The sequence below is a fragment of the Oncorhynchus keta genome, unplaced genomic scaffold (assembly GCF_023373465.1).
Source record: "Oncorhynchus keta strain PuntledgeMale-10-30-2019 unplaced genomic scaffold, Oket_V2 Un_contig_14950_pilon_pilon, whole genome shotgun sequence".
In the NCBI taxonomy this organism is placed as follows: Eukaryota; Metazoa; Chordata; class Actinopteri; order Salmoniformes; family Salmonidae; genus Oncorhynchus; species Oncorhynchus keta.
The window spans coordinates 150,133-177,755 of NW_026279044.1; the positions used below are offsets into that span (position 1 = coordinate 150,133).

Here is a 27,623-nt window from a genome sequence, read left to right on the forward strand (position 1 = left end):
TTAACAACACTTTATTTATATTCACAAATAGTTCCCATAGAGATGTTTGGAAATCTTTGCTGTGATGTGAAATGACACATAGTCATAAGGGGTTATAATAGGAAGTGTCGCACATTCCAATGCTGCTATGTGGGTGTGGGACAATAAGACAGTAACAAAATAAACTTAGCATGGTCAGCCAAGCCAGTCGTCAGTCCCTTCAGTCCCTGTCAACCCACCACCTCTCACCCACATAATGATTTAAGAGGGGTCCTTTCTCCTGTCCAGAAGCTGTCCCATGAGGCTTGATTTCCCCTCCATGCTCCTGCGCACGCCCTCACGCCCTACCCCCTCCCTCCCTTGCCACCCTACCCTGTCATCTGTTTCAGTTACATGAATAAGAGGTGCCTGTAACACATGCAGGGCAAAGCATTCAGCCCCAGTCCCTCAGCCCCAGAGGAGTGTATGTGTGTGTGTGTGTGTGTGGGGGTGGAAGTGGGAAGTGGAAATTTACAGTCCCGAGTCAGTATCTGGATAGTTGGTCCGCGGCTATGAGGCAGTGCCCAATCTCCACATAGGATTTAATTGTCTTTATCTGAGGGGCGGGCCTCGCTGTCAACTCCACTTCTTGTGAGCTGTGTTGGCATAAAGGCATTCAGTACAGAGGAATGTAGACAGCTGAGAGAGAAGCACACTACACATAGCCACACTATGAAGGAAATGTAAGTCCTTGGAATTATTCAAGTGGATTTAGAAAATAGCCTTATCTTAATATTTATGTCAAGTGATTATTAAGGTGTTTTGTTGGATGCTTTTTGTTTCAACTGAATAAGCAATTTCATGTAAGTACTTCAAAACCCTTGAATTAATATAATTGAAATGTCTTTGTTGATGTTTGTGAGTGTGAAAATAGGAAAGACTATGGATTGCATTCTGTTCTTTATGTCTGTTTACATTTTTACAGGATCTTTCTTTGTGTTGGACTGACTATCAGAGGCTAAGTTGGACATGTTTCTAATGCTGTGTTTACAGATAATGACAGTGTAGTGTTTTTAGAAGTGCTTGAGAATATCTGGTCATGGGTTTCTGGGTGGGCCACTTTGGCCATTCCAAGAACGGTTTGCCTTAAGTCTTACCCAACGGCAGACAGCATCCCAGCATCCAGCAGGTGAAAGCACAGAGAGAGAGAGATAGAGAGAGAGGCAGGGATAGAGAGAGAGCCAGGGATAGAAAAAGGGATAGAGAGAGGAAGATAAATAGAGTGGGCGATAGCTGATCCAGTTATGTAATGAGGTTTGCGAGTGGACGGCGGTTCAAGTTGACTTGTCATGTATAACAGAGACAGAGAGAACCTAGAATATTACAGTGCAGAATGAGTCCTGAGCGATGCAGAGGAAAATAAGAGTAGATGGATTGAGTAATGAGGGGCTGTGTTGTTGTAGCTCTAGCATCCTTTTAATAATAGAACGAAATAATAAGCAGTTATTTTACACTGCAAGACAAGTTCCATTTTTTGTTAGACTCCAAAACAGAAGCACATAGTGGTCATTGGTCAATGTTTGCAGCTTTGCGTTGCATTTTCATAATGTGGTATTTGTCTGTGAATAACTACAATGTGTGTTGAGTAGTTTTCCATCTTAAAAGCATCTCTGTTCTGTTTCTCACTCTGCCTGTACAGTTGCTACATGATGTTCCTGTATGGAGTGTTAGTCATGTGACATGGTGAATGAAGATACCTTTTTGAAGATTTATAGCTGCCTTTCAACTGAGAGTAGTTTGGATAGATTGTTCTTTAAACTGGTAATATGTATTGTCCAACTATAAATCAACTTTGAATAATACTGTCACTTTCAGTGGCTAAAAGAGAAACATTTACTCATTGGAGAATAATTTTTTCTCCAGCTGTTCTTCTGTGAATCTTTTGGAAACACAGCACATAGTCGACCGACTCGTAGGCTTTTGTTAGCAACGCAATCCCCGATAAAATATTTCCATTGGAGACAGCAAGAGTAAAGGGGAAGCCTTTGATGTTTCTGTTTCTGCCAACTGCATTTCAGTGTGGGACAGCCTCAAAAGGAGAGGAAACCTTACCCCGGTACACCAGTATATCAGCCTAATCATAGCAGCTTTCTTCCTTCTTCCTGTTTATTCATTATATTCCAGCAGTAAGTTGTACTATATTCCATCAATTTGTGTCTTTCTTACCTTCTGCGCTGCCATGGGTTGGGTGTTTTACAGCCCTTTGGCACAGGCAGGGAAACGGCATACCTAAGACACTAATGACAAATCTTGTCTTTCTTGGAAAGGATGTTTACAATATAAACATTCAGGGAACTTAAGCTGTGGGATCTTCCTGGAACCAAGCCAAGCTTTCGGGAAAACACGGGGATATCTTCTTCTGTAAATGTGGACTACATTAGTTCAAATGCTCTAAACATTAGGCAAATTATTTGAATGTGATTCGGGATATATATCCATCATGAGTTTGTCAGTGTTATTTAAGATGTTTTTTTTATTTGTTATGCTCAGTCTGAAAGGCATACAGTATATCATGTTCAAAACATTCCCTTAAAGTATAAAAAAGAATACATAATCAAGATGTTATTAAATATGTTATATTATGTGCATAGAAATTATAGTTGTACAGTATAACTGTGCGCAAGTGAGTAATGGCATCAAGAAAAATGATTTTACCATAAGTTATCTAGTCCAACCCAGAGTGATTTTCAATGCAAGATTGAGCACAATATCCAAAGTGAAGTAATTTAAAGAGGACTGTGCTGAGGAAGTAGCCATACTGTAACTCCTGTTGCAGTTCTTATAGCTGAATAACTGTATCACACCATGGCTGGCTATACAGCACGTGAGACACCCTTATCATGCTCATGCTCCGTCCTATAGCGTTACCCGGCTCAAATCTCTCTCTCTCTCTCTCTCCCCCTGCTTGCCCTCTTCCTGTTCATCTCGCTCTCGCTTTCTCTTTCTCTTGGTGACTCTTTTGCAAATAAATTATCTTTCTCCTCTCTTTTTCCTTCTCCTTGTCCTCTCTGCTCTCTACCTCTATAGAATGGCACAGAAAGAGAAGCTACAAAGTCTGAAAGATTTCCACAAGGACACACTGAAGCCTTCGCCAGGGAAGAGCCCAGGCACTCGACCGGAGGATGAGGCAGAGGGCAAGCCCATCCAGAGGGAGAAGTGGGCCAGCAAGTTAGACTTTATCTTGTCCGTGGCCGGAGGCTTTGTCGGTTTAGGGAACGTGTGGCGCTTCCCGTACCTCTGCTATAAGAATGGCGGAGGTAGGCATTCAAATTAACATGGGCCTTTTCTCCATAGAAACCGTTCTTAAAATGTGCTGGGTCAATCAAGTTAGATACTCAACTCGGGGACTGCAATTACAGGATTTTGATTTGTGAAATGGCTGTGGGTAGGCACATACTGTAGACCCTGTAGATTAACTGTCTCTCTTTCTCTCCTCCACCCAGGTGCGTTTCTCATCCCCTACACCATCTTCCTGTTTGGTGGAGGCCTGCCGGTGTTCTTCCTGGAGGTGGCTCTGGGCCAGTATACCTCTGAGGGAGGCATCACCTGCTGGGAAAAACTCTGCCCCATCTTCACCGGTGAGTCACCACACTTTCTATTGTCTCAATACCATTCTCCCATATTGCCCTTAGACCAGTCATCATCGGGGAAAGTAGGCAGGGAAAAGACGTGGTGTAAGCCTTCTTGGGCATGGTGTGATGTACTGTAGGTGGTAACGTCAGACGGAAAGAGGAATTAGTGAAGAGCCTAAACACTGCAGAGTTTCCATTAGCATTGCTTAGGCTGGGCCTGCTCTGTGCCAAGCCTGCTTAGTGATGTGTCCCATCGTAGAAAAAAATCTAAAATGAAAATGATGTTGCCAGCCCTTGATCTAGCCTTGAGGTTCTTCACACCCTGCTTTAAAAAAACTAAATCCAGTGACAATACCCAGCCTGTGGTTGGTATTGTTGTTCTGAATGCTCTTGCATAACTCACTAACAGCATCTAGCAGCACTGATTGTGTTGTCTGTCTATGGGTTGCTAGACTCAGTGTACAGACATTGTGTTCTACTGAGGTGTCCCTCGCTGGGTTCCAATAGGTAATTGGACCACACTTACTTCATTCATTAGCCGGCTCTGTGATGTGTAAAATACATTATTCAGAATAGCATGAGGAGTAGCCTAGTCCCAAATCTGGATGTCCCTCAGCCAATTTCTCTGACTATGCTTTTGTCTTCATGAGGATTTGACTGAAGCACATAAACCTACTGATCTGGGGCCAGGCTAATTGAGGATTGCCTAATTTACATTAGAGACTGGACGTTGTTAAACACAAAACATTGAGACTGGCCTATTTTTGGCAGGTAAATACATACATACGTATTTTCAGCCTTGGGTGTGTAAAGGAATGCTGAGTTCTGTGTTACCATTGAGCGGAGAAGTGTGAGCGCTCCGTAAATGACCTATCGATGGGATCTGTGTAGGTCTGATGAACAGGTATTAGCATGATGTTGTTATTGCAGTCTTGGTGTCAAGTTATGGCCCTAAAACGTATCTCCTTATCAGTCAGGGTCCTGCCATAGATTTTCACTGTAATATACTATAGGAAGACCAGTTCTATCATGCAGACCAGTAAGTAGTGAGACAGCTGAACATAACAAAGCAGCAATAGACCCCCTTCAGATGTTTTAACACTTTAGTGAAGGCTCCCAGCCATGAGCTGCTATTCCATGAAGCCGGGAGCGACTGGTAGAAAGAGACAGCTGAAGACAAGGGCTGGGAGTGCAGCCGATCTTTAGCAGCTGTTTATGAGCTTGAATAATCAAGGAGTGCTGAGGCAGCTGCCTGTCTGACTGGCAGGGTGTGTGACTGGCACAAACATGCACGTGTGCGCACGCACACACACTCACAAGTCCGCACACGCTCACACACAGACTACAGAGAGACAGACGCCCACCGGTGGCCTACAGGTGGCTTCCACTCTCCCTCTTAGTAATTTCTTTACACATTCAGAAGGCCTGCCTCACCCACCACACACACAAACATGGATTCATTTGTCTAACAGTTTGTCTGTGGAATGTGGGGGCTGAGAATGGAGGAAAGGGGGAAGAGGCGGGAGAGAGGGGGTTACCGGAGGTGACGCCAGTCTAATAATAGTTCAGAGGAGTGGAAGAGTACAGGGGATTTCTGTATCTAGGTGGGGACCAATGTCATATCTAAAAATAACATACAAACACTAAGGTCATTATAACTGTAGTTAGTACACTCAAGCCAGGGAAACATCCTCTCTTTGAAATAGGAGTGAGCTGAGTTGTGAACCATCTGAGTCAGTAGATTTGTTTCCATTGGTTATATATAAATCTCCTCAAAAGGCACTAGGTCAGTGTTCACTGAAGTGCTTCAGCTCCAATGTTGGCTTTACATTTTGTCGTTTACAAGGGGATTCAGTGTCACGTACTGTAGCCCCTATGACATTGTTTTGCTAGGGATTACATGTTTTCTCTTCTCTGTAGGTATTGGCTACGCCTCCATTGTGATCGTCTCTCTCCTGAACATCTACTACATAGTGATTCTAGCCTGGGGACTCTACTACCTATTCCAGTGCTTTCAGCCGGAGCTGCCATGGGCCAAATGCAATCAGCCATGGAACACAGCCCGGTGTGTGGAGGACACATTCCGCAAGAACAAGACCCTGATGCTTGCTGCCAACATCACCAACTTCACCTCCCCTGTCACTGAGTTCTGGGAGTGAGTACTCACTGTCCAACAGTTGGAATAACTCTGTTCTGACACACACACAGACAAACACACACAGAGAAAAGCAGAAAAGCCTACACACAAGCATACACAAATCAACACACACACATGCAAACACGCACACACGCGCATAAACACACACACATTCTGTCCACATATACAAGGTCAATAACAAATTCAAATAAAACAGACAACATGAACACTACAGATACTGTACCTCTTCCCTGTTTGCTGTAAACATATGTTTGGATTGGCTACATTTACAGAGCAGAAAGCACACTGAACTTTAATAAACTCCCCGCCTAGTCATGGGGTTCATTCTATCTAAATTGGATCTTTCACTGCACTATATTTGGATCAATGGGTATTATCGTTTTCCTTTCCTTTTAAAAGTACTGGCAAATATGTGTCCTTTTGGGGAGACACAATCACTTAACTTCAAATCCCAGTTCACTGTAAAATAATGCTTACTTACATTTGGTCAACACAAAATCCAACAGCATAGATTGTATCTACTTTCTACCACATCCATGGGCCAGACACTGATGAGGTAGAATATCCCACAGAAATATAACAAATAGAATGAAAATAACACAATGTCATCTCTTAATATTCTCTCAGGGCACAGCACATTCAGGCCCAGGAGGAGCTAGAGCAGAGGGGGGTTTGTGAAAACTTAACCTCACCAGATACATTATTTCTCCACCATCATATCGTCTGTCTATTTGCTTTCCACTGCTATGATGTTCCCTCTGTTGGCATGAAACCTTGGTCAGGACCCACACGAATTATGAGATGTCACACTTGCCCTACTTAAAAACTTCTTGATGCACCCATACCGTTAGCGGGATCATTTCTGTCAACATCCGCTGAATTGCAGAGCGCCAAATTCAAATTAATTAACTAAAAATGTAAAATTATCGTGAAATCACAAGTGCAATATAGCAAAACACAGCTTAGATTGTTGTTAATCCACCTGGCATGTCAGATTTCAAAAAAGTTTTTCGGCGAAGCATACCAAGCGTTTATGTAAGGACATCTCTCTCAGCAGACAAAACATTACAAACAGCTAGCAGCCAAGTAGATTGGTCACTAAAGTCAGAAAAGCAATACAATGAATCTTTGATGATCTTCGGATGTTTGCACTCACAAGACTCACAGTTAAACAATAAATGTTCCTTTTGTTCCATAAATATTATTTTTATATCCAAAACACCTCCATTTGGTTGGCGCGTTATGTTCAGAAATCCACAGGCTCGAGCGGTCACGACCGGGCAGATGAAAATTCTTAAAGTTCGTACAAACATGTCAAACGTTTTTTTTAAATAAATCCTCAGGTTGCTTTTACAATATACAGCGGTGCAAAAAGTATTTAGTCAGCCACCAATTGTGCAAGTTATCCCACTTAAAAAGATGAGAGAGGCCTGTAATTTTCATCATAGGTACACTTCAACAATGACAGACAAAATTAGAAAATAAAATCCAGAAAATCACATTGCAGAATTTTCAATGAATTTATTTGCAAATTATAGTGGAAAATAAGTATTTGGTCACCTACAAACAAGCAAGATTTCTGGCTCTTACAGACCTGTAACTTCTTCTTTAAGAGGCTCCTTTGTCCTCCACTCGTTACCTGTATTATTGGCACCTGTTTGAACTTGTTATCAGTATAAAAGACACCTGTCCACAACCTCAAACAATCACACTCCAAACTCCACTATGGCCAAGACCAAAGAGCTGTCAAAGGACACCAGAAACAAATTGTAGACCTGCACCAGGCTGGGATGACTGAATCTGCAATAGGTTAGCAGCTTGGTTTGAAGAAATCAACTGAGGGAGCAACTATTAGGAAATGGAAGACATACAAGACCACTGTTAATCTCCCTCGATCTGGGGCTCCACGCAAGATCTCAACCTGTGGGGTCAAAATGATCACAAGAACGGTGAGCAAAAATCCCAGAACCACACGGGTGGACATAGTGAATGACCTGCAGAGAGCTGGGACCAAAGTAACAAAGCCTACCATCAGTAACACACTACGCCGCCAGGGACTCAAATCCTGCCGTACCAGACCTGTCCCCCTGCTGAAGCCAGTATATGTCCAGGCCCGTCTGAAGTTTGCTAAAGAGCATTTGGATGATCCAGAAGAAGATTGGGAGAATGTCATATGCTCAGATGAAACCAAAACAGATATTTTTGGTAAAAACTCAACTTGTCGTGTTTGGAGGACAAAGAATGCTGAGTTGCATCCAAAGAACACCATACCCACTGTGAAGCATGGGGGTGGAAACATCATGCTTTGGGGCTGTTTTTCTGCAAAGGGACCAGGCCGACTGATCCGTGTAAAGGAAAGAATGAATGGAGCCATGTATCGTGAGATTTCTAGTGAAAACCTCCTTCCATCAGCAAGGGCATTGAAGATGAAACGTGGCTGGGTCTTTCAGCATGACAATGATCCCAAACACACCGCCCGGGCAACAAAGGAGTGGCTTCGTAAGAAGCATTTCAAGGCCCTGGAGTGGCCTAGCCAGTCTCCAGATCTCAATCCCATAGAAAATCTTTGGAGGGAGTTGAAAGTCCGTGTTGCCCAGCAACAGCCCCAAAACATCACTGCTCTAGAGGAGATCTGCATGGAGGAATGGGACAAAATACCAGCAACAGTGTGTGAAAATCTTGTGAAGACTTACAGAAAACGTTTGACCTCTGTCATTGCCAACAGAAGGTATATAACAAAGTATTGAGATAAACTTTTGTTCTTGACTAAATACTTATTTTCCACCATCATTTGCAAATAAATTCATAAAAAAATCCTACAATGTGATTTTCTGGAGAAAAAAATTCTCATTTTGTCTGTCATAGTTGAAGTGTACTATGATGAAAATTACAGGCCTCTCTCATCTTTTTAATTGGGAGAACTTGCACAATTGGTGGCTGACTTAATACTCTTTTTCCCCACTGTATAATCGATAATATTTCAACCGGACGATAGCTTCTTCAATAGGAGAGAGAGAGAAAATGTCTGCTCCACTCTGTTGTGCAGGCAAAACGCTGCTGGCACCCAGCCATCCAATGACGCAATATGATCTTTCTCGCTAATTTTTCAAAATAAAAGCATGAAACTATATCTAAAGACTGTTCACAACATGTGGAATCCATAGGAAAATGAATCTGGTTGATATCCCTTTAAATGGAGCAAAGGCAGGCAATGGAACAGAGAGCTTTCAGGAAAATCAGCACTTCCGAGTTGGATTTTCCTCAGGTTTTCGCCTGCAACATCAGTTCTGTTATACTCACAGACAATATTTTGATAGTTTTGGAAACTTTAGAGTTTTTTCTATCCTAATCGGACAATTATATGCATATTCTAGATTCTGGGACTGAGAAATAGGCAGTTTCATTTGGGTACTCAACAGGTTAAAAAAAAATTGTAGAGCGAGAAACTGTACTATACTGTACTGTACCATGCAGGGGTCTACATAGACTTCCAGTTCCATCAGAGCCTCAAAGACCATAATTGCCCTGTATCCTGTCTGTTCCCTCCCTCCTAAGACGCAACGTGCTGAGCATCTCTTCTGGGATCGACGACATCGGCCCCCTGAAGTGGGACCTAGCCCTATGTCTCCTGGCAGTATGGATTGTCTGCTTTTTCTGCATCTGGAAGGGAGTCAAGTCCACTGGGAAGGTTTGTAGAAGATTGCTGTGGTTGTTATCAGACTTGTTTGCAGTCTCTAAAAAGGTACGGTAAGAGTAATGTTTTCCATGATATCCAATTGGTAGTTACAATCTTGTCTCATCGCTGCAACTCCACAGCGGACTCAGGAGAGGCAAAGGTCAAGAGCCATGCATCTTCCGAAACATGACCTGCCAAGCCACACTATAGACACACAGCCAGCTCCACCAATGTGTCTGAGGAAACACAGTCCAACTAACATCAGCTTGCAGGCACCTGGCCCACCACAAGGAGTTGCTAGAGCACAATGAGCCAAGGAAATCCCCATGGCCAAACCCTTCCCTAACCCGGACGACAATTGGGCCAATTGTGCACCGCCCCATGGGGCTCCCGGTCACAGCCAGCTGTGACACAGCTTGAGATCAAACCCAAGGCAGTAGTGGCACCTCTGTGCTGCGATGCAGTGCCTTAGACCACTGCGCCACTTGGGAGGCCCAGGTGCTGGCTGTTTTCTGCTGTAGCCAACGTGTCGATGTCACTTTGTTGATGATATCAGAAACAGTCTGATACCCAGGCATGCTCGTCTGCTTTATTACCACTGTGATTTGTTGGGAGATCTATTTGGCAAATTCTTACAGAAATACCCCATTTGTGGTTTCAGCTCCTTACTTAAAGAAAACACAGAATTAACCCCTTTCATTATGTTAAACCGCTGCATATCCAGCATACAATACTGTACAGTGTATTTCCATGCACTCACTTCAGCCGCCCACCCCAACTGAAAATATCCTCACACAATGCAATCTACAGTCAACTTTCTTTGTGGAGTTGTGTTCTTCTGTATATTCCATGCTCCCTTTCCTATGTGTTTATCAAAAAAACTATTCAAAGCAAGAAACATTCCATTCTGTAAAATGGCCGACTACGCCACCTATTAAAATTCCATGATGAAACCTTGGCTTCAGCTGATGGGCCATCTCTGGAGCCCCCACAGCAGCCATGCACAATAGGCATCCGGACCCAGAATAGTAGAATGCACAAGTTGCAATTTAGACATTTGGATGTGCGTCAGCAGTTTCCCTTTTATTATGTCAGTCATTGCAGACCTTAGAGAGACCTTATATATGAGAGTTCATCAACTGGCCCATGTCAACTAAAGTTTGGTTTTAGCCCATTGATTCTGTTAAGAATGGCAAAATGTGTAGAATTGCAAGAAATGAGTTTCAGAACTGCCAAATTGTATTTCCACCCCAAGGCAAAGTGTGTGTGTGTGTGTGGGGGTTGAACAGTTTGTGTCAATGACAGTGCTTGTGCCCATAGAAATACATGTGGCACAGCTTGCTGAGGGGGTGGGGGGATGTTGCATGGGTTGCGAGGTGGGGTTTGTTACTACACTCATAATTACAATATCAATCCGGATTTTTGCCACCTAGGACATTTGTGTGACCAGACCTTCTCAAATAATATTTGAGTACCCCTCCATAATTGTTTTTTAAAAAACACATCAAATTTGCATTTTGACATTTCACATATCAGAAAACACCTCGCGAGAAACTCACTTTATAATGTTATTTCCTCACTTGTGAAAAGATTGAAAAGATGTTTCATCAGTAATGTTTCCACCGGTGGAATTAGGGTGACCACATCTACAAAGCCCAAATGTGGGACAAGGGAACGATTTTGCAGGACTTTTGCGGAGTAGTGGACAGGATCATTTTTGAGTGGACAGGTTAATGGATTACGTTCAAATGGCGACATAGTTTTGCTGAATGAAGGTTACTGCCCCCCAATGAGTCCCACCGCGAAGCTGGCGCAATTTGGACTAACCCCTTTCAAACATTGTGTTTTGACATACAGACACCTGGGTTGTACCATTGGATTAGTCTATTTCTTCTGAATCAGTGTGATTAACAGGGGCTGAGATAAAGTGGTGTTTGTGAAACAAGTGTGGAACCTGAAAGGACCCGGGGGCCAGGTCTTATTACAAACATTTCTGTAGTATCCAAATGGTTTGAGCTACAAATTATTAAAAGCTATCTATGAAAATCGGAGACTGTCACAAACCAGCACATACAAACACTGTATAGCCTAAAAACATGGTTAAAACTATAATTTTCATATCATGGATGGTCAGTCCTTGCATATATAGCATAGTTTATGGATTTTGTATTTCTCCAGCCACATCCCTCAGCTTTTCACTGAAACTGTGGCGGAGGAAACACATTATTAATGTTTCTTTTTTTTCTTTTTTTTTTACCCCTTCTTTCTCCCCAATTTCATGGTATCCAATTGTTGTAGTAGCTACTATCTTGTCTCATCGCTACAACTCCCGTACGGGCTCGGGAGAGACGAAGGTTGAAAGTCATGCGTCCTCCGATACACAACCCAACCAGCCGTACTGCTTCTTAACACATCCAACCCGGAAGCCAGCCGCACCAATGTGTCAGAGGGTACACCGTGCACCTAGCAACCTTGGTCAGCACTCACTGCACCCGGCCCGCCACAGGAGTCGCTGGTGCGCGATGAGACAAGGACATCCCTACCGACCAAGCCCTCCCTAACCCGGAAGACGCAAGGCCAATTGTGCGTCACCCCACAGACCTCCCGGTCACGGCCGGTTACGACAGAACCTGGGCGCGAACCCAGGGACTCTGATGGCACACCCTTAACCACTGCGCCACCCGGGAGGCCCATTGTTAATGTTTCAATTAAGAATTAGTTGGAGTTCTCTAGTGAGCGAACCTCTGAAGTGAAGAAGAAAATTCTTAGTATTGAAATCAGAAATTATATTGAAATCAAAACATAAACCCAAAAGTATTGACAGCAAAACAAAATATTGCAAAGAAATAATTTGCAAAGAAATTCATTGTAAATGGATGCAACAAAAAAATGTCTTCAGTGATTTAAAAAAATATATAACATAATTAAATAAAACACATCACTCTTTTCTGTTACCTTGGCCTTTGCTTTGGCTGCCTTTTTTCCAGTTGCAACTTCTTGGCCCATTCCAGCAACATAGCACCTTTGCATCCCACTGCTGGTTTGCATTTGACGCTAAGCAGGGTCAATACTGGTTGGTCCCTGGATGGGAGACCAGATATAGCTGGGAGTGGTGAAAAGAAACAAGAGGAAAAAGAAATGTCACAAAAACTTTAATGAGAGGAAACTGTGTGAAAAATGTACATTAGCAACTTCACACATGTCCAAAAACCATGTCTGACTGTGAAAATCCTATAAACCACATGTGTATTGTTGTTGTTGTAAAGGCTGCCCTATGGAGTGGGTAGAAGTTACCCCTAAACTAACCACAGACTGAGGATCAGATATCACCTTTCATCACCTGATTGATGGGGGATAGTAGATCTGTAGTTGGGGGCAACATCTACCTAAAGCATCCTCTCCAAGATCCATTCCATTACGGAACCTTTACATCAGCGGATGGAACTATCTCTGTCCCATTGCATCATGGAACCTTGACATCAGCTAATATGTCTCTACCTGTCTTTATCTGTTTTTTCTAGGTGGTGTATATCACAGCAACTTTCCCTTTCATCATGCTTATCGTGCTGCTGGTGCGTGGAGTGACTCTGCCAGGGGCATCCGAAGGGATAAAATTCTATCTCTACCCCAACATGACCCGCCTACAGGACCCAGAGGTAGAAGCCAGAACCCAGAATCCTAATCCCCACCCCTCTACCCATCTTTACTGTCTCCATACAGTCCCCTCCGCCCACCCCTAATGACCTTATCCCACATCAATGCATATCTGTTTACGTACACGTCCATCAAGGGCCTCTTACTGATATCTCTACAATGCAAAGTCATCTAGACTGCGGAAAAGGAACCAGTCCACAGCCTTTGTTAGGTCTTAGGTCTGGTTGAGTTATTAGTGGTGCTATAATTGAGAGAACACGTGTTCACAATGCAAGACCCGCTAGAACTCGCCAATCATCCAGGTTTATGACATAATTCAATTAGCTCCCTCCTCTGGATTGACGTGACTAACTATGCCTGGTGGACCTGAAAAGTTCAATGACAATTATTTTGCAACATCATGTGCTTTTGGGATGTTTTTTATTACATTTTCGGCGCCAAAAGCTAAGAGTTACTTTTGTTGGATAAATTAGATTTGCAGCATGGCATCCCACGTGTTCTTTTTGATTTCCGATGTTATAACAATAGGCTGTTCAGTTTTGATGGAAATGTTCCTTTTTATTCCCCAAAATTGTATTTGCGATCGCAACATGTTTAGTAGCTATTTGTCTTAGACTAGGAAGCTTAGCTAGTTTTGCATTCAATTAAACAGAGATAGAAAAAGTAATAATAAAATGCTTTATCACATTAAATGTCAAATCTGATCACATTAGGTTAATCTAACCCAATTATGTCCCAGCAAAGATGAAAAAGGTTGCCAACCAAGTGACCAGAAGTGTATGATGAATGGTGAACTGAACAGACTGGCGTCATGTTGTTGCTGTTGCCGCCTCAGGTGTGGATCGACGCGGGAACCCAGATATTCTTCTCTTACGCCATCTGTCTGGGGGCTATGACGTCACTGGGGAGCTACAACAAGTACAAATACAACTGCTACAGGTGAGTTTTGTTGTCATGGGGATGGGGGACGGCTGTAGTAGTAGTGAGATCAACTCGTGCCAAAGGCGGTTGGTTAAGAAAAAAAATGGGAACTTCGGTTCCGTCTGTGTAAATTAACATCCTCCATGACATATGTGTGACATAGGGACTGTTTGCTGCTGGGAGGCCTGAACAGCGGTACCAGTTTTGTGTCTGGCTTCGCAATATTTTCCGTCCTGGGCTTCATGGCACAAGAGCAAGGGGTGGACATTGCCGATGTGGCAGAGTCAGGTATGAGGGTCAAAGGTCAACAGTGAACATAGCAGTGATGGTGGGCACTGCTGAAATGGCAATGAACGACAATGCTGAAATGTAGAGGTATTGGCAATTGCATACTCCTTGAATAAAGGCCTGAAAGAAAGAGACGTGTTGCTTTTTATATGATGTGTTTTCCACAGTGAATTTGGCCCTGGTTGAGTGTTGTGCCGTGTGTCTGAGCTACTGCTGAACCATGTAAAGCTGGGTTAAATAAAGATCCACTCTAATCAACCATACTTATAATCACAGCTGTACTCTACCATCCACAGCCACCTGGGCTCAAAGGCACCAGGTGGGCCAATGTTCCACTCTAGGGTTTAAAATCTATTTATGATATTAGTGTTAAATTTTTTTTTTAAATCATGCCATTCTATATAATTACATTTTAGAAGATGTAATGATATAGAATGGTACGATTAAAAAAATAACATAAAAAATATCAATATTATCAATAGATTAAGTGTGGCAAGTGTGGATTGAATTAAGACATTGTCTAGAGGAGTTGCTGTAATGTGCAGTAAGCCAAAATAAGACAATCTTGGGCATTCTGTTCCAATAAAATTGGTAATTGTTATAATTTGTGTTACAACGACCAGTGCTCACGTCCAGTGAAATAGTTGTGGAAAACAAATGTGCTAAGTATTGTAAGGTAACTGTGTGTTAAGTACTTTACTGTAATGAGCAGCATGATATTATATTCCACGTGGATTTCGAAGGAGATGCATCTTCTTTAAGCATGCCCGCTCTGTTCAGTTCAGTGTTGCTAAACAACAACCTGGTTTAGAGAGAACCTGTTTCCATGTACTGCTCCTTTAATTATTACGGATAGAGAATGCTATTGTACTGTGACTGTTATAGCTATGTTTATGTCAATTGGAATGAAAGAAAATAAATGGTAGATCAAATTTTTTTAAATGCTATAATTCATGCATATTTATTGGAAAAGAATTGAAAAAGAACTTAGAAAATAGGTCATATTTGCGAAAAGGTTACACTACATGTAAATTGTTGTTGATATAACAGTAAATAATAATTTAACGAATCTGTGCAAAAGTTCATTATGTTATTCTGCCTGGATGGACTTGGCAAGATTTAATGATAGTTTATTGAGTTGAGTTTTCTGTCATTTTGTATATGTTCAAGTTCCCTTGAAATCCTGTTGAATTAGCTTTTGAGCAAACCTCTACCTGCTTTGACAATATTTGTTTAGCTTGTAAACTAATGCAGGATGCTAGAGTCACACACAGCATATGATCAGTAGCAGATACCTAATCGATAGTTCCTCCACCTACCAATCCAGTCCTTACATAAGACAAACATAAAGCATACAGAAAGGTTTATCACTTAGTCTCTTCCAGTACTGTAAATGTAACATTACCATTTGAATGTGTTTAGTTTAACGTTTTTACCCCCCTCATACCGTCCAAGCTCAAATTAGATGGGTTGGTTCATTCTCTTCTCCGTCTCTCCCCCCTGCCCTCTCTTCACACCTCTAGGTCCTGGCCTGGCCTTCATTGCTTACCCTAAGGCTGTGTCCATGATGCCCATGCCCACGTTCTGGGCCATCCTATTCTTCATCATGCTTCTGCTACTAGGCCTCGACAGTCAGGTCAGTGCTAAAGCAATAACTAGTATACATTTCTATTAGTAACACAGTACTTTGTACATGTCTCTAGTTTCAATGACCCTGTAACAATATATATCCACACTGTACTTACACTATGTAGTTAGTGTATCTACATTGTAATTACACTATGCCTATGAAGTTACAATATAAATATGTAGGTAGTAGGGACACATACAGTAGTGTAAAGTATAATGAACAAAAATATAAAGGCAACAAGCAACAATTTCAAAGATTTTACTGAGTTGCAGTTCATAAAGGGAAAACAGTTGAGAACTCTTGACATTACAGTAAACTTAAAATAAGATACAAAATCCAGACAAGAAAAGCAAACCAGGGTGGAAAACAGTTCAACCATGTCAAAACAGTTATTACATCTTGAAGGGTTGAACGTAAATAGTCAATTGTTTTTGTAGAAGTTCGTGAACCAGTAATACATTCATTTCTGGGAATAATTGAATAGATAGAACCAAACAGTTTAGTCTCATAGCTTTCTCTTGGGGTGTCCATTGCAGCCCAGACTCCCGAGGTGTTGACTAAGACGAACGGAGGCTAGGCCAGGGATGCATCAGTGGGGTTCTCTCACTATCACATTTCCTGCTTTCAAGTGTAATTTTACTTTCTGCTAACTTGGTCCTCCTCGTGGCCAATGACATCTCAGCCAAACTCCAAATACTTATGCTTCAAGTACGGTTATTTCCATTGGCAAGCAGATCAGTGGGAGAGTGAGTGGGCATAATTCTTGACCACACATTTTACGCAGATTAGTGGTGCTGAATACAGTATTGTTTCATGGCTCTTATGTGCATGCCATAGTTATGAAGGAGAGGGCTTGTGAAGGATAGACTGGATGTGGAGAGAAAGATGCTGGAGAAAAAAATGCTTAACTAAATAACAAGGTTTACTCCAGATACATTTCCACGACAACAACAGCACTGCCCATAAATGATTCAGCCAATGGCATTATAACTGGATAAGCCCGAAATGGAAAGGGTTTCCGTGAAGAATAGATAGATAGAGAGATAGATAGAGAGAGAGACTGTTGTTTTGCATGAAATAGCCAATTGGCTGGCCCAGCCAGTGTTCCCAAGAGGAGCCTTGAATAAAATGTCTCATTATTGCACAACAGAGACAGCAGTGATTCTTGAGTGGAATCAGTGATTTGAGGAAAAAGAAGTCCATGTATGGAGGCAAACTTTGCCTCTTTGTTCAACTTTCAACTGACCACTGAGAAGTGAAATTGGTCCCACATTTCAGGCATTCTTCCATATTTGCAACCTGTGTACATGCTCATACAGTATGTGCTCGATTGACAGTTTATTAGGTACACCCATCTAGTACCGGGTTGGACTCCACTTTGCCTACTGAACAGAGAACAGTCTGAATTCTTCAGGGCATGGCAACGTTACTCAATTGGTGTCAAGGGACCAAAACATTCCCCACACCATCGCCACCAGCCTGTACCATTGACACCAGGCAGGATGGGGCCATGGACTCTGGACTCCTCTGCCATCAGCATGATGCAACAGGAACCAGGATTCATTGAACCAGGCAATGTTTTTCCACTCCTCAATTGTCCACTGTAGTTGCAGCTTCTTTTTTTTAGCTGATAGGGGTGGAACCCGGTGTGGTCGTCTGCTGCAATAGCCCATCCGTGACAAGGACTGAATTTATTTAACTAGGCAAGTCAGTTAAGAACAAATACTTATTTTCAATGATGGCCAAGGAACAGTGGGTTAACTGCCTGTTCAGGGGCAGAACAAGAGATTTGTACCTTGTCAGCTCGGGGATTTGAACTTGCAACCTTTCGGTTACTAGTCCAATACGCTAACCACTAGGCTACCCTTCCGCAGAGTTGATGTTCTGCACACCACTGTTGTACTGCGCTATTATTTGCCTGTTTTTGTCCAGCTTGCACAATTCTAGCAACTCTCATTTGACCTCTCATCAACAAGCTGTTTTCGACCCCCAGGACTGCCGCTGACTGGATGTTTTTTGTTTGACGCACCATTGTCAGTAAACCCTAGACACTGTCGTGCGTGGAAAGCCCAGGAGACCGGCCATTTCTGAGATACTGGAACCAGCGTGCCTGGCATCGATGATGATACCATGCTCAAAGTTGCCCATTCTAATGTTCATTCGAACAGTAACTGAATGCCTGTCTGCCTGCTTTATATAGAAAGCCCCGGTCCTGTGACTCACTGTCTGTAGAAGTGATCCATTTTCATGAACGGGGTGGTGTACCTAAAAAACTGGCCAACTGAGTGTAGGCTGTTACTTTATAATGTATTTAGCATTCATGTTTGTGCAATAAGGCCTAAAAGTATTACCAATTATAATGGTAATGGCCATCAGCTTTCTGGTAGGACACTATGGTTATTGGCTTTCTTTATGTCTCCCCAGTTTGTGGAAGTGGAAGGACAGATCACCTCCCTGGTGGATCTGTACCCATCCGTCCTAAGGATTGGTTACCGCCGTGAGATCTTTATAGCTGTGATGTGTTGCATAAGCTATCTTCTGGGACTCACCATGGTAACAAAAGTAAGTACACTAACAGCACTCCAGTGTAACTTTATGCACTACATGTTGTTCTTACCTTACAATTATTGTATTACAACTTGACCTACTATAATTTCTGGGACCATTGTAATGAAAGTAAGTTCACCTACAGCAACAGGTCCATAATTATTGTCACCCTTGATAAAGATGAACAAAAACTACTGTATAAAATAAATAATTAAAATACTGAGTTATATTGTATGCTAAAAAGAATGGGCAAATAATATTATTATACACTAATACAATTGCTCAGAGAAAGAGATTTTGTTTACGTAATAAAGCAATTATATTAGTGTCGTTTTCCTAGCAGGGGAGGGTGCTAGATTATTGAAAACAGGGGTGCCAATCATTTTTAACCCTATCTTTTTTAGATTTTTTTGACTTACATGTTGAAAAAAATCTCTTTCTCTGAGCAATTGTATTAGTGTAAATTCATATTATTTTCCTATTTTATTGAGCATACTGTACAATTTAGCTCAACATTTGTATTATTTATTACCATATTTTTTGCTCGTCTTTATCAAGGGTGCCAATAATAATGAACCTGACAGTATATAAAAGACCTTGAGATTCTATCATTGTAATTCAGATTAGCGTACAAAATAGATAACACAGGACTTTTTCCCACATGCTTTGCCGTTGTCACACTTTTGCAACCAAATAGGGAGGGGGGGGTTCTACTACCGAGCTCTCATAGCACATCCTGTGTATTTCGCATCATGAATGGAACAATTTGGAATGTAATTTCCCAGTAAGCAGTTAACTTTACTTCAATGACATCTCATCACCTGTTGAACTCTCCTTTCATTGGCCCAGTGCCCGCATTCTTATGTATCAACCCCTTTTTCCTATCCACATCCAACCCCATCTCTCTCTGTCTTTCAGGAAACTAACTTTTGCTATCTGCTTTCTTTTCAGGGTGGCATGTATGTGTTTCAGCTCTTTGATTACTATGCAGCCAGTGGTGTGTGCCTTTTGTGGGTTGCATTCTTCGAATGTATTGCCGTAGCCTGGATTTATGGTAAGTTTGTACCTTTTTTTGCCAAATAAGGTTTTTAGCCTACATTTAGGAACGAACGTTAGGAGTTTGTTTTTAAAGGGGAAAACAGCAACAACGCATGAGTTATGACCTCGCTTGGAGTACACAATACCCTTGCTGTTCCTTTTCACGCTTATCGTAAAACACTTGAATTGGCTTCCACATATGTCCCATTGTTAAGGTTTTCTGTCGTAAGAGAGGAGGACCAAAATGCAGCGTGGTTATCTTGATACATCTTTAATAAAGATAATAACGAACAATACAAAAACACTAAACGTAACGTGAAAAACCGAAACAGCCCTATCTGGTGCAAACAAGCACAGAGACAGGAACAATCACCCACGAAACACTCAAAGAAGATGGCTGCCTAAATATGGTTCCCAATCAGAGACAACGATAAACACCTGCCTCTGATTGAGAACCACTCCAGGCAACCATAGACTTTCCTAGACTACACCACAATCCCATTACCTAGGAAAAAAAACCTAGACAAAACACACCACATAAATACCCATGTCACACCCTGGCCTGACCAAAATAATAAAGAAAACACTCCCGGCCGCACACCTAAACCCATAGGGGAGGGTCCGGGTGGGCGTCTGTCCACGGTGGCGGTTCTAGCGTGGGACGTGGACCCCACTCCAACACAGCCTTAGTCCGCTTACTCCGCGTCCTTAGATTGGCGACCCTTGCCGCCGACCTTGGCCTAGTAACCCAAACAAAGGACCCAACTGGACTGAGGGGCAGCTCGAGACTGAGGGACAGCTCGGGACTGAGAGACTTGATGCGTAGAGACAGCTTCATGACACTTGGCTCGATGCCCACTCTAGGCCGGCTGATACGAGGAGCTGGTATTTACCGCACCGGGCTATGCACCCGCACTGGAGATACCACAGCATAACACGGTGCCTGCCCGGACTCTCTAGCCCCCCGGTAAGCACAGGAAGTTGGCGCAGGTCTCCTACCTGGCTTCGCCATACTCCCTGTGTGCCCCCGCCAATACATTTTTGGGGCTGACTCTCGGGCTTCCTTGCCAACCGTGTTCCCTCGTATCGCCGGCTCCTCTCTCCGGCTGCCTCTGCTCTCCTAAGTGCCTCCACCTGTTCCCATGGGAGGCGATCTCTTCCAGGCAGGATCTCCTCCCAAGTGTAACAACCCTTGCCATCCAAAACATCCTCCCATGTCCATTCCTCCTTGCGCTGCTCCTGCTGCCGCTGCGTGTCACCACGCCGCTTGGTCCTGTGATTCTGGGTGATTCTGTTAAGGTTTTCTTCCGTCGTAAGAGAGGAGGACCAAAATGCAGCGTGGTTATCTTGATACATCTGTAATAAAGATAATAACAAACAATACAAAAACAAGAAACGTAACGTGAAAAACCAAAACAGCCCTATCTGATGCAAACAAACACAGAGAAAGGAACAATCACCCACGAAACACTCAAAGAATATGGCTGCCTAAATATGGTTCCCATTCAGAGACAACGATAAACACCTGCCTCTGATTGAGAACCACTCCAGGCAACCATAGACTTTCCTAGACTACTATACTACACCACAATCCCATAACCTACAAAAAAAACCTAGACAAAACACACCACATAAATACCCATGTCACACCCTGGCCTGACCAAAATAATAAAGAAAACACAAAATACTAAGGCCAGGGCGTGACACCCATTGGCTTCTATGGACTTCTATTGAAGACAAATTAAGAACTATGCCACCTTGAAGAGGTGAACAGGAACACAGCAACCCACATGCATTTTCTAGAGGTGTTGTTAGTAGTGCTATGATGGACGTTGCTGTTATTAAGAGAGCAAGCATGCTGGTTTTGTAAATAATTGTTTTGTAACGGTTAACAGTAAGCTAAAGAGAGATTGTTCATGCCATATGACTTCATGGAACAACAAATAGGTAGATGAGGATGTTTATAGAGGTTATGATGGTGTCACATCCGTAACTCTTCTCATGGTCTAGAGATGGATACTGATTCTGTTTATAGTTGATAGTGAGATGTCACCCTGTTTTACCTTGAGAAAATGCACAGGTCTTATATGATGGTTAACTTTACTGTATAGGAGACTAGGAGTGTGTCTCTAACAACAAGTATGTTCTTCTGTATTGTTGACAGGTGCTGATAATTTCTATGATGCAATTGAAGACATGATTGGCTACCGACCTAACCCGTGGATGAAATGGAGCTGGACATTTATCACTCCCGTCCTCTGTGCGGTGAGTATTCAACAGCCTTTCACTGTTACAAAGTGTTAAACAGATAACACTGTTGTGCTGTGGTTTAGAAAACATGGGGAACCTCTTGGATCAGAGTGAAGATGTACTGTGAAATAAACAATTTTTCTTGTTGTTCCCAGGGTTGCTTTATCTTCTCTTTGGTGAAGTACAAGCCCCTGACCTATAACAAGGTGTATGAGTACCCAGACTGGTCTATTGGCCTGGGCTGGTCTCTGGCCCTCGCCTCCATGATCTGCATCCCCATGGTAATGGTCATCAAGATCCTCCAGTCCGACGGACCGCTTATAGAGGTACGCAGACACAAACAAATTATGCTAGATAGCTCCTAGTTGTATGAATACAAAAACTGCCTGAAAGGGAGTGCAGCATTGTGGTAATGGCATGCAGTATGCAATTGCATAACTTGTATTATATTACACACATGATATAAGCCGTCTACATGATGCAGTATACTATGTAATGTGATTTTATGGCATGGTACAAGGACTTCTACAAAGTGGCTTTTTATCGTTGCATTATTTTCATGTCATGGTTTTCTCCTCTACACCCCACAGAGGATTAAGGCAGTGGCGGCCCCAGTAAAGGGAGGTGCGAGTTCTCGCCCCAAAGAGTACAGTGTGAAGGGCAGCGAGCTTACCCAGCCTCTGAACCCCAATGGGGACAACATCCTGATCAAGCCCACCCACACCATTGTAGAAACAATGATGTGAGCACTCTCTGTGAGAGGAAATACTGATTGGCGTGCTGTCTACGTTATTATCATTTATTTGCTAACTTTGATAGTGGTAGAACCAGGTTTACATTGTTCTATATATCCGCACTAGGAATATTCTGGTTTGGTTTCTATGATGATGATTAAGAGAGTTATATATATATATACAGTGCCTTGCGAAAGTATTCGGCCCCCTTGAACTTTGCGACCTTTTGCCACATTTCATGCTTCAAACATAAAGATATAAAACTGTATATTTTTGTGAAGAATCAACAACAAGTGGGACACAATCATGAAGTGGAATGACATTTATTGGATGTTTCAAACTTTTTTAACAAATCAAAAACTGAAAAATTGGGCGTGCAAAATTATTCAGCCCCTTTACTTTCAGTGCAGCAAACTCTCTCCAGAAGTTCAGTGAGGATCTCTGAATGATCCAATGTTGACCTAAATGACTAATGATGATAAATACAATCCACCTGTGTGTAATCAAGTCTCCGTATAAATGCACCTGCACTGTGATAGTCTCAGAGGTCCGTTAAAAGCGCAGAGAGCATCATGAAGAGCAAGGAACACACCAGGCAGGTCCGAGATACTGTTGTGAAGAAGTTTAAAGCCGGATTTGGATACAAAACGATTTCCCAAGCTTTAAACATCCCAAGGAGCACTGTGCAAACGATAATATTGAAATGGAAGGAGTATCAGACCACTGCAAATCTACCAAGAACTGGCCGTCCTTCTAAACTTTCAGCTCATACAAGGAGAAGACTGATCAGAGATGCAGCCAAGAGGCCCATGATCACTCTGGATGAACTGCAGAGATCTACAGCTGAGGTGGGAGACTTTGTCCATAGGACAACAATCAGTCATATATTGCACAAATCTGGCCTTTATAGAAGAGTGACAAGAAGAAAGCCATTTCTTAAAGATATCCATAAAAAGTGTCATTTAAAGTTTGCCACAAGCCACGTGGGAGACACACCAAACATGTGGAAGAAGGTGCTCTGGTCAGATGAAACCAAAATTGAACTTTTTGGCAACAATGCAAAACGGTATGTTTGGCGTAAAAGCAACACCCTGAACACACCATCCCCACTGTCAAACATGGTGGTGGCAGCATCATGGTTTGGGCCGGCATTTCTTCAGCAGGGACAGGGAAGATGGTTAAAATTGATGGGAAGATGGATGGAGCCAAATACAGGACCATTCTGGAAGAAAACCTGATGGAGTCTGCAAAAGACCTGAGACTGGGACGGAGATTTGTCTTCCAACAAGACAATGATCCAAAACATAAAGCAAAATCTACAATGGAATGGTTCAAAAATAAACATATCCAGGTGTTAGAATGGCCAAGTCAAAGTCCAGACCTGAATCCAATCGAGAATCTGTGGAAAGAACTGAAAACTGCTGTTCATAAATGCTCTCCATCCAACCTCACTGAGCTCGAGCTGTTTTGCAAGGAGGAATGGGAAAAAATGTCAGTCTCTCTGATAGAGACATAACCCAAGCGACTTACAGCTGTAATCGCAGCAAAAGGTGGCGCTACAAAGTATTAAGGGGGCTGAATAATTTTGCAATTTTGATTTGTTAAAAAAGTTTGAAATATCCAATAAATGTCGTTCCACTTCATGATTGTGTCCCACTTGTTGTTGATTCTTCACAAAAAAATACAGTTTTATATCTTTATGTTTGAAGCCTGAAATGTGGCAAAAGGTCGCAAAGTTCAAGGGGGCCGAATACTTTCGCAAGGCACTGTATATACACACACACACACACACTGTATATTGCTGTTGGGTTGTTTTTTATCTTGGTAATTTTTTATCATATTGTTGTTGTTAAAGTTTTTGTTGGCGATGTCAGTTTGGGCAGTATTTTGACCTAGAACAACATGTTCTATGTTAACTACCTTTCTGTTGATTGTGGAACATTTTCACTCAACAAAAATACGGTAAACTGAATGTGTAACTAATCGTGTAACATGTTAGGTAGCAAACTAAGATAATATCCTTACGTTATTGTGGCAGTATCCTTGTCTGAGGTCATTTGCAATCTGCTGTCGTCGCCATTTGTTGTGAGATGCAACTGAATGAACCTTCTTTGCGCAAGCGGCGGACGCCAGCCACTCACACCTGCTGGTAGAGTAGCCATCTGTACCACCTAGGCTGAACAAGCGTTGGGCCATTAACCAAAAGGTTGTTGGCTCGAATCCCTGAGCTGACTAAGTGAAAAATCTCCCGGCGTGCCCTTAAGCAAGGCACTTAACTCTAATTGCTCCAGTAAGGTGCTCTGGATAAGACCTAAATGACTCAAATATAAATGTAACATGCTGTGTAGATATAGTAGTTCATAGGTAAGTCCTTATGGCCAAATACTGTACAAAATGTTCACGGAAGGATAAGGTGTTCCTACGAGGGAGGTGAGGAAGTGAAGGAGAAAAGGGAAGAAGCATTTTAAGAGTATTTGTACATTGCCTAAGACCGTCACAGTCAGTCCCGGTGCATTTATTGAAACCTCTTTTTGCACTTCATACGTTGAGTTTCACCGTTATTTTAGTGATCTGTTACGAAAATTGTCACAAGAACCTGCAGTTACATTTGCAACATTCATTTCAAAAGAAACACGATATAGCTTCACACCTTTGTGATGTTGTTCATATCTATCCGTTCAAACATGAGCATTATACTCTCACTCACTTGCTATACATATAAAATATAAAATAAAGGTGGAACATTGCCATGCAACATTCTGTCTCTCTATGCCTAAACCTGCGATAGTTGTGAGAACCATCATTTAATTGGAGCCAAAAATGATTTCAAGAATGTTTTGAAATAATAGTTCTTTCTCCAGTGATCTCATTTTAATAGCAGTAACGGTCAGTACATACCTGTATCATACATTTCCATCAGACTCAATTGTATTTTAGTATTTTACTTGTTTGTGAATCACGTATGCCTTTTTGTATTAACCATTTTATACTGTACAGCATATGAACACTGTCACTGATGACCTATTTCTTCTGAATACAGTCAACTATTCACATTTAATGTTATGACCCTGAATAAAATTTGTAGTGTACAATATTCATCAAATAAAATGGCCTTTACCACTCAAATTATTTCAGTTTGAAAACAGATGTAAAAATACTAAACAAATATGACCAACATACATTTGAACGTCTAAAGTTAAAGTGATATTCCTTAACCCAAAGCACGTACATGAACATCCACAGTACAGTGCTTGGTCAACCAAATTCCTTGTCCAGAAGGCAATAAAAAAATATATGTAATACCTGTTGGAAAATCAAGTGTATTTTTGTCTAACATCCTTTGAGATGCACCTTGCACCATCTCTTCCTGGATTGAAAATAAACATATTTTTTCTTTACATGTCTTGGAGTGAATTATTCATTTGTTCTGTAAGAGCATTTAAGGGCCTACTGGCCTGTTTCTTCTGGCCTGCTTCTTCCTCATACAGACAGCTACAGTCAGTGCGGACTTTACTATAGACTAATGTTTGCAAAAACACTATAGTGAATACTGTAGTATTTACTGTAGAAGTTAGTCAACTATAGTATACATATTGTAGTAAAATAAAACTGTAAAATATACTATTGTAATTGTGGTGTTTTTGCAGATTGTAGTACACTGTAATATATACTGTAGTGTCTTCGCTGAATACAGTATACTGTAGTATTTACTGTAGTGTTTTTTGCAGAATGCAGTATATTGTGGTATTTACTGTAGTGTTTTTGCTAATATTAATGTAGTATTTACTATTGCCTTTTGTTTTTATTATCTTTGACATAGAAGCGGAGGCTTTCTCCTTGAGGAAACTAAAATAGCACATTTTCCATAACCTATAGGTAGGTAGGACTGGGAAGGATATCGATAGTTAAAGAGCTTCAGCTCTTTTGAATAACATGTACGGGTCTATACTTACCATGTATACCCACTTATGGGTGGCCAAATTTGGATATGGGCGAGGGGAATGGGCAGGGTATATGAAATACTGTAGTATTTACAATAGTTTAAAAAATGTAGTGTTTTTGGACATTACTGCAGTATTCACTATAGTATTCTACAGTATACTACAAAATTATACAGTAAGTACTACACATGATCGAGGGATGGTGTGTAGTATAGTATTCTACACTGTACCACAATTTGATAGTAATGTAGTATTATATGGTAAACTGTAATATCTTTTCATGTGAAAACACACATTCATCCTTATTCATAATATACCCAATATTTACATATCGACTGTGACTTAAAACAAGTGCATTAAGATAAGGAGGCTTAAATAACCACACAATAAAAGTGTAGCTTGTGTAATTATCTAAATAATGTTGGTGTGAAGAGTAGACTAATACTTAATTTTAGCAATCACAGAGTGAATAAAATACTATTGCCCATAATGCTGACACCCGAATGTGAAAAAACTGTATTCACACACCCAATCAAAATGACAACTCACAGACCACTTACGCCTGGCCACAACAGTGAAATGGACTCATGGGCTATAGGATGTGGCAACTATGACCATACATTTCTCTCTGAGTTAGTTAAAGGTGCAATATGTAACATTTGGGGCGACCCAACCAAATTCACATAGAAATACATGTGTTATAGATATCATTCTCATTAAAAGCAAGTCTAAGAAGCGATAGATCTGTTCTATGTCCACTATTTCTATGCTTCCCGTCCTCAAGTATGGGTTTTCCATCTTTTACTTTTAACAGCTTCAAACACAATATTTTTGGTTATGGAAAATATATTTCACAGTGGTTTAGATGGTACAATGGTTCAACACTATACTTGCTTGTTTTGTCACAAACTGAAATTTAACTTCCAACAGATTAGAAACAGAGATGCTGTGCCTCCATTAGATTAATCCATGGAGTGTTAGCCAAAATGGACATTAAGCGTCACCTTAAAAGGTATAAGGTGACACCTTGGAATGGCAGACAGAGATATTGAACAGTTGAGAAGCCCCTCTGGTGTTGCGGAAAACTCAGACCCTGTCACCATCGCAGGAACATGTGCGTTTAGTGGAATTTGTTCAGTGCACTATGCACATGTGATGAGTTACCTTGAGTAATCTAATACCTGATTAATACTGAA

The 27,623-nt window shown here is 41.7% G+C and overlaps 2 protein-coding genes across 3 annotated transcripts in view; one reads left to right on the top strand and one right to left on the bottom strand.

Moving 5' to 3' along the window:
- The first annotated feature begins 520 nt into the window (after positions 1-520).
- Positions 521-25,884, top strand: LOC118361444 (sodium- and chloride-dependent taurine transporter-like). 2 transcript variants are annotated; one of them, XM_035741384.2, is made up of 14 exons: positions 521-821; positions 3,046-3,275; positions 3,462-3,596; positions 5,511-5,745; positions 9,304-9,436; positions 12,946-13,080; positions 13,914-14,017; positions 14,163-14,287; positions 15,811-15,923; positions 18,342-18,479; positions 19,416-19,518; positions 21,667-21,767; positions 21,908-22,078; positions 22,343-25,884. In XM_035741384.2, exons 2-14 carry the CDS (start codon positions 3,047-3,049, stop codon positions 22,496-22,498), a joined length of 1,878 nt encoding a protein of 625 aa, XP_035597277.1. In that variant the 5' UTR covers positions 521-821; position 3,046; the 3' UTR covers positions 22,499-25,884. The 2 variants fall into 2 exon arrangements, with proteins under 2 accessions (XP_035597277.1, XP_035597276.1); XM_035741383.2 differs by having other exon boundaries at positions 521-701.
- Positions 19,525-27,623, bottom strand: part of LOC118361445 (glutamate receptor-interacting protein 2-like) — a 64,024-nt gene continuing 55,925 nt past the window's right edge. The window contains exon 25 of the mRNA XM_052502035.1: positions 19,525-20,858. The gene's annotated coding sequence lies outside the window, so the exon portion shown is untranslated. The remainder of the gene's footprint in view (positions 20,859-27,623) is intronic.

Excerpts from the sequence above, each read along its gene's own strand:
- LOC118361444 (XM_035741383.2), top strand. Across the intron at positions 3,276-3,461 it reads CTGCTATAAGAATGGCGGAG|GTGCGTTTCTCATCCCCTAC; the intron begins GTAGGCATTCAA and ends TCCTCCACCCAG. Across the intron at positions 19,519-21,666 it reads TGCCGTAGCCTGGATTTATG|GTGCTGATAATTTCTATGAT; the intron begins GTAAGTTTGTAC and ends TATTGTTGACAG.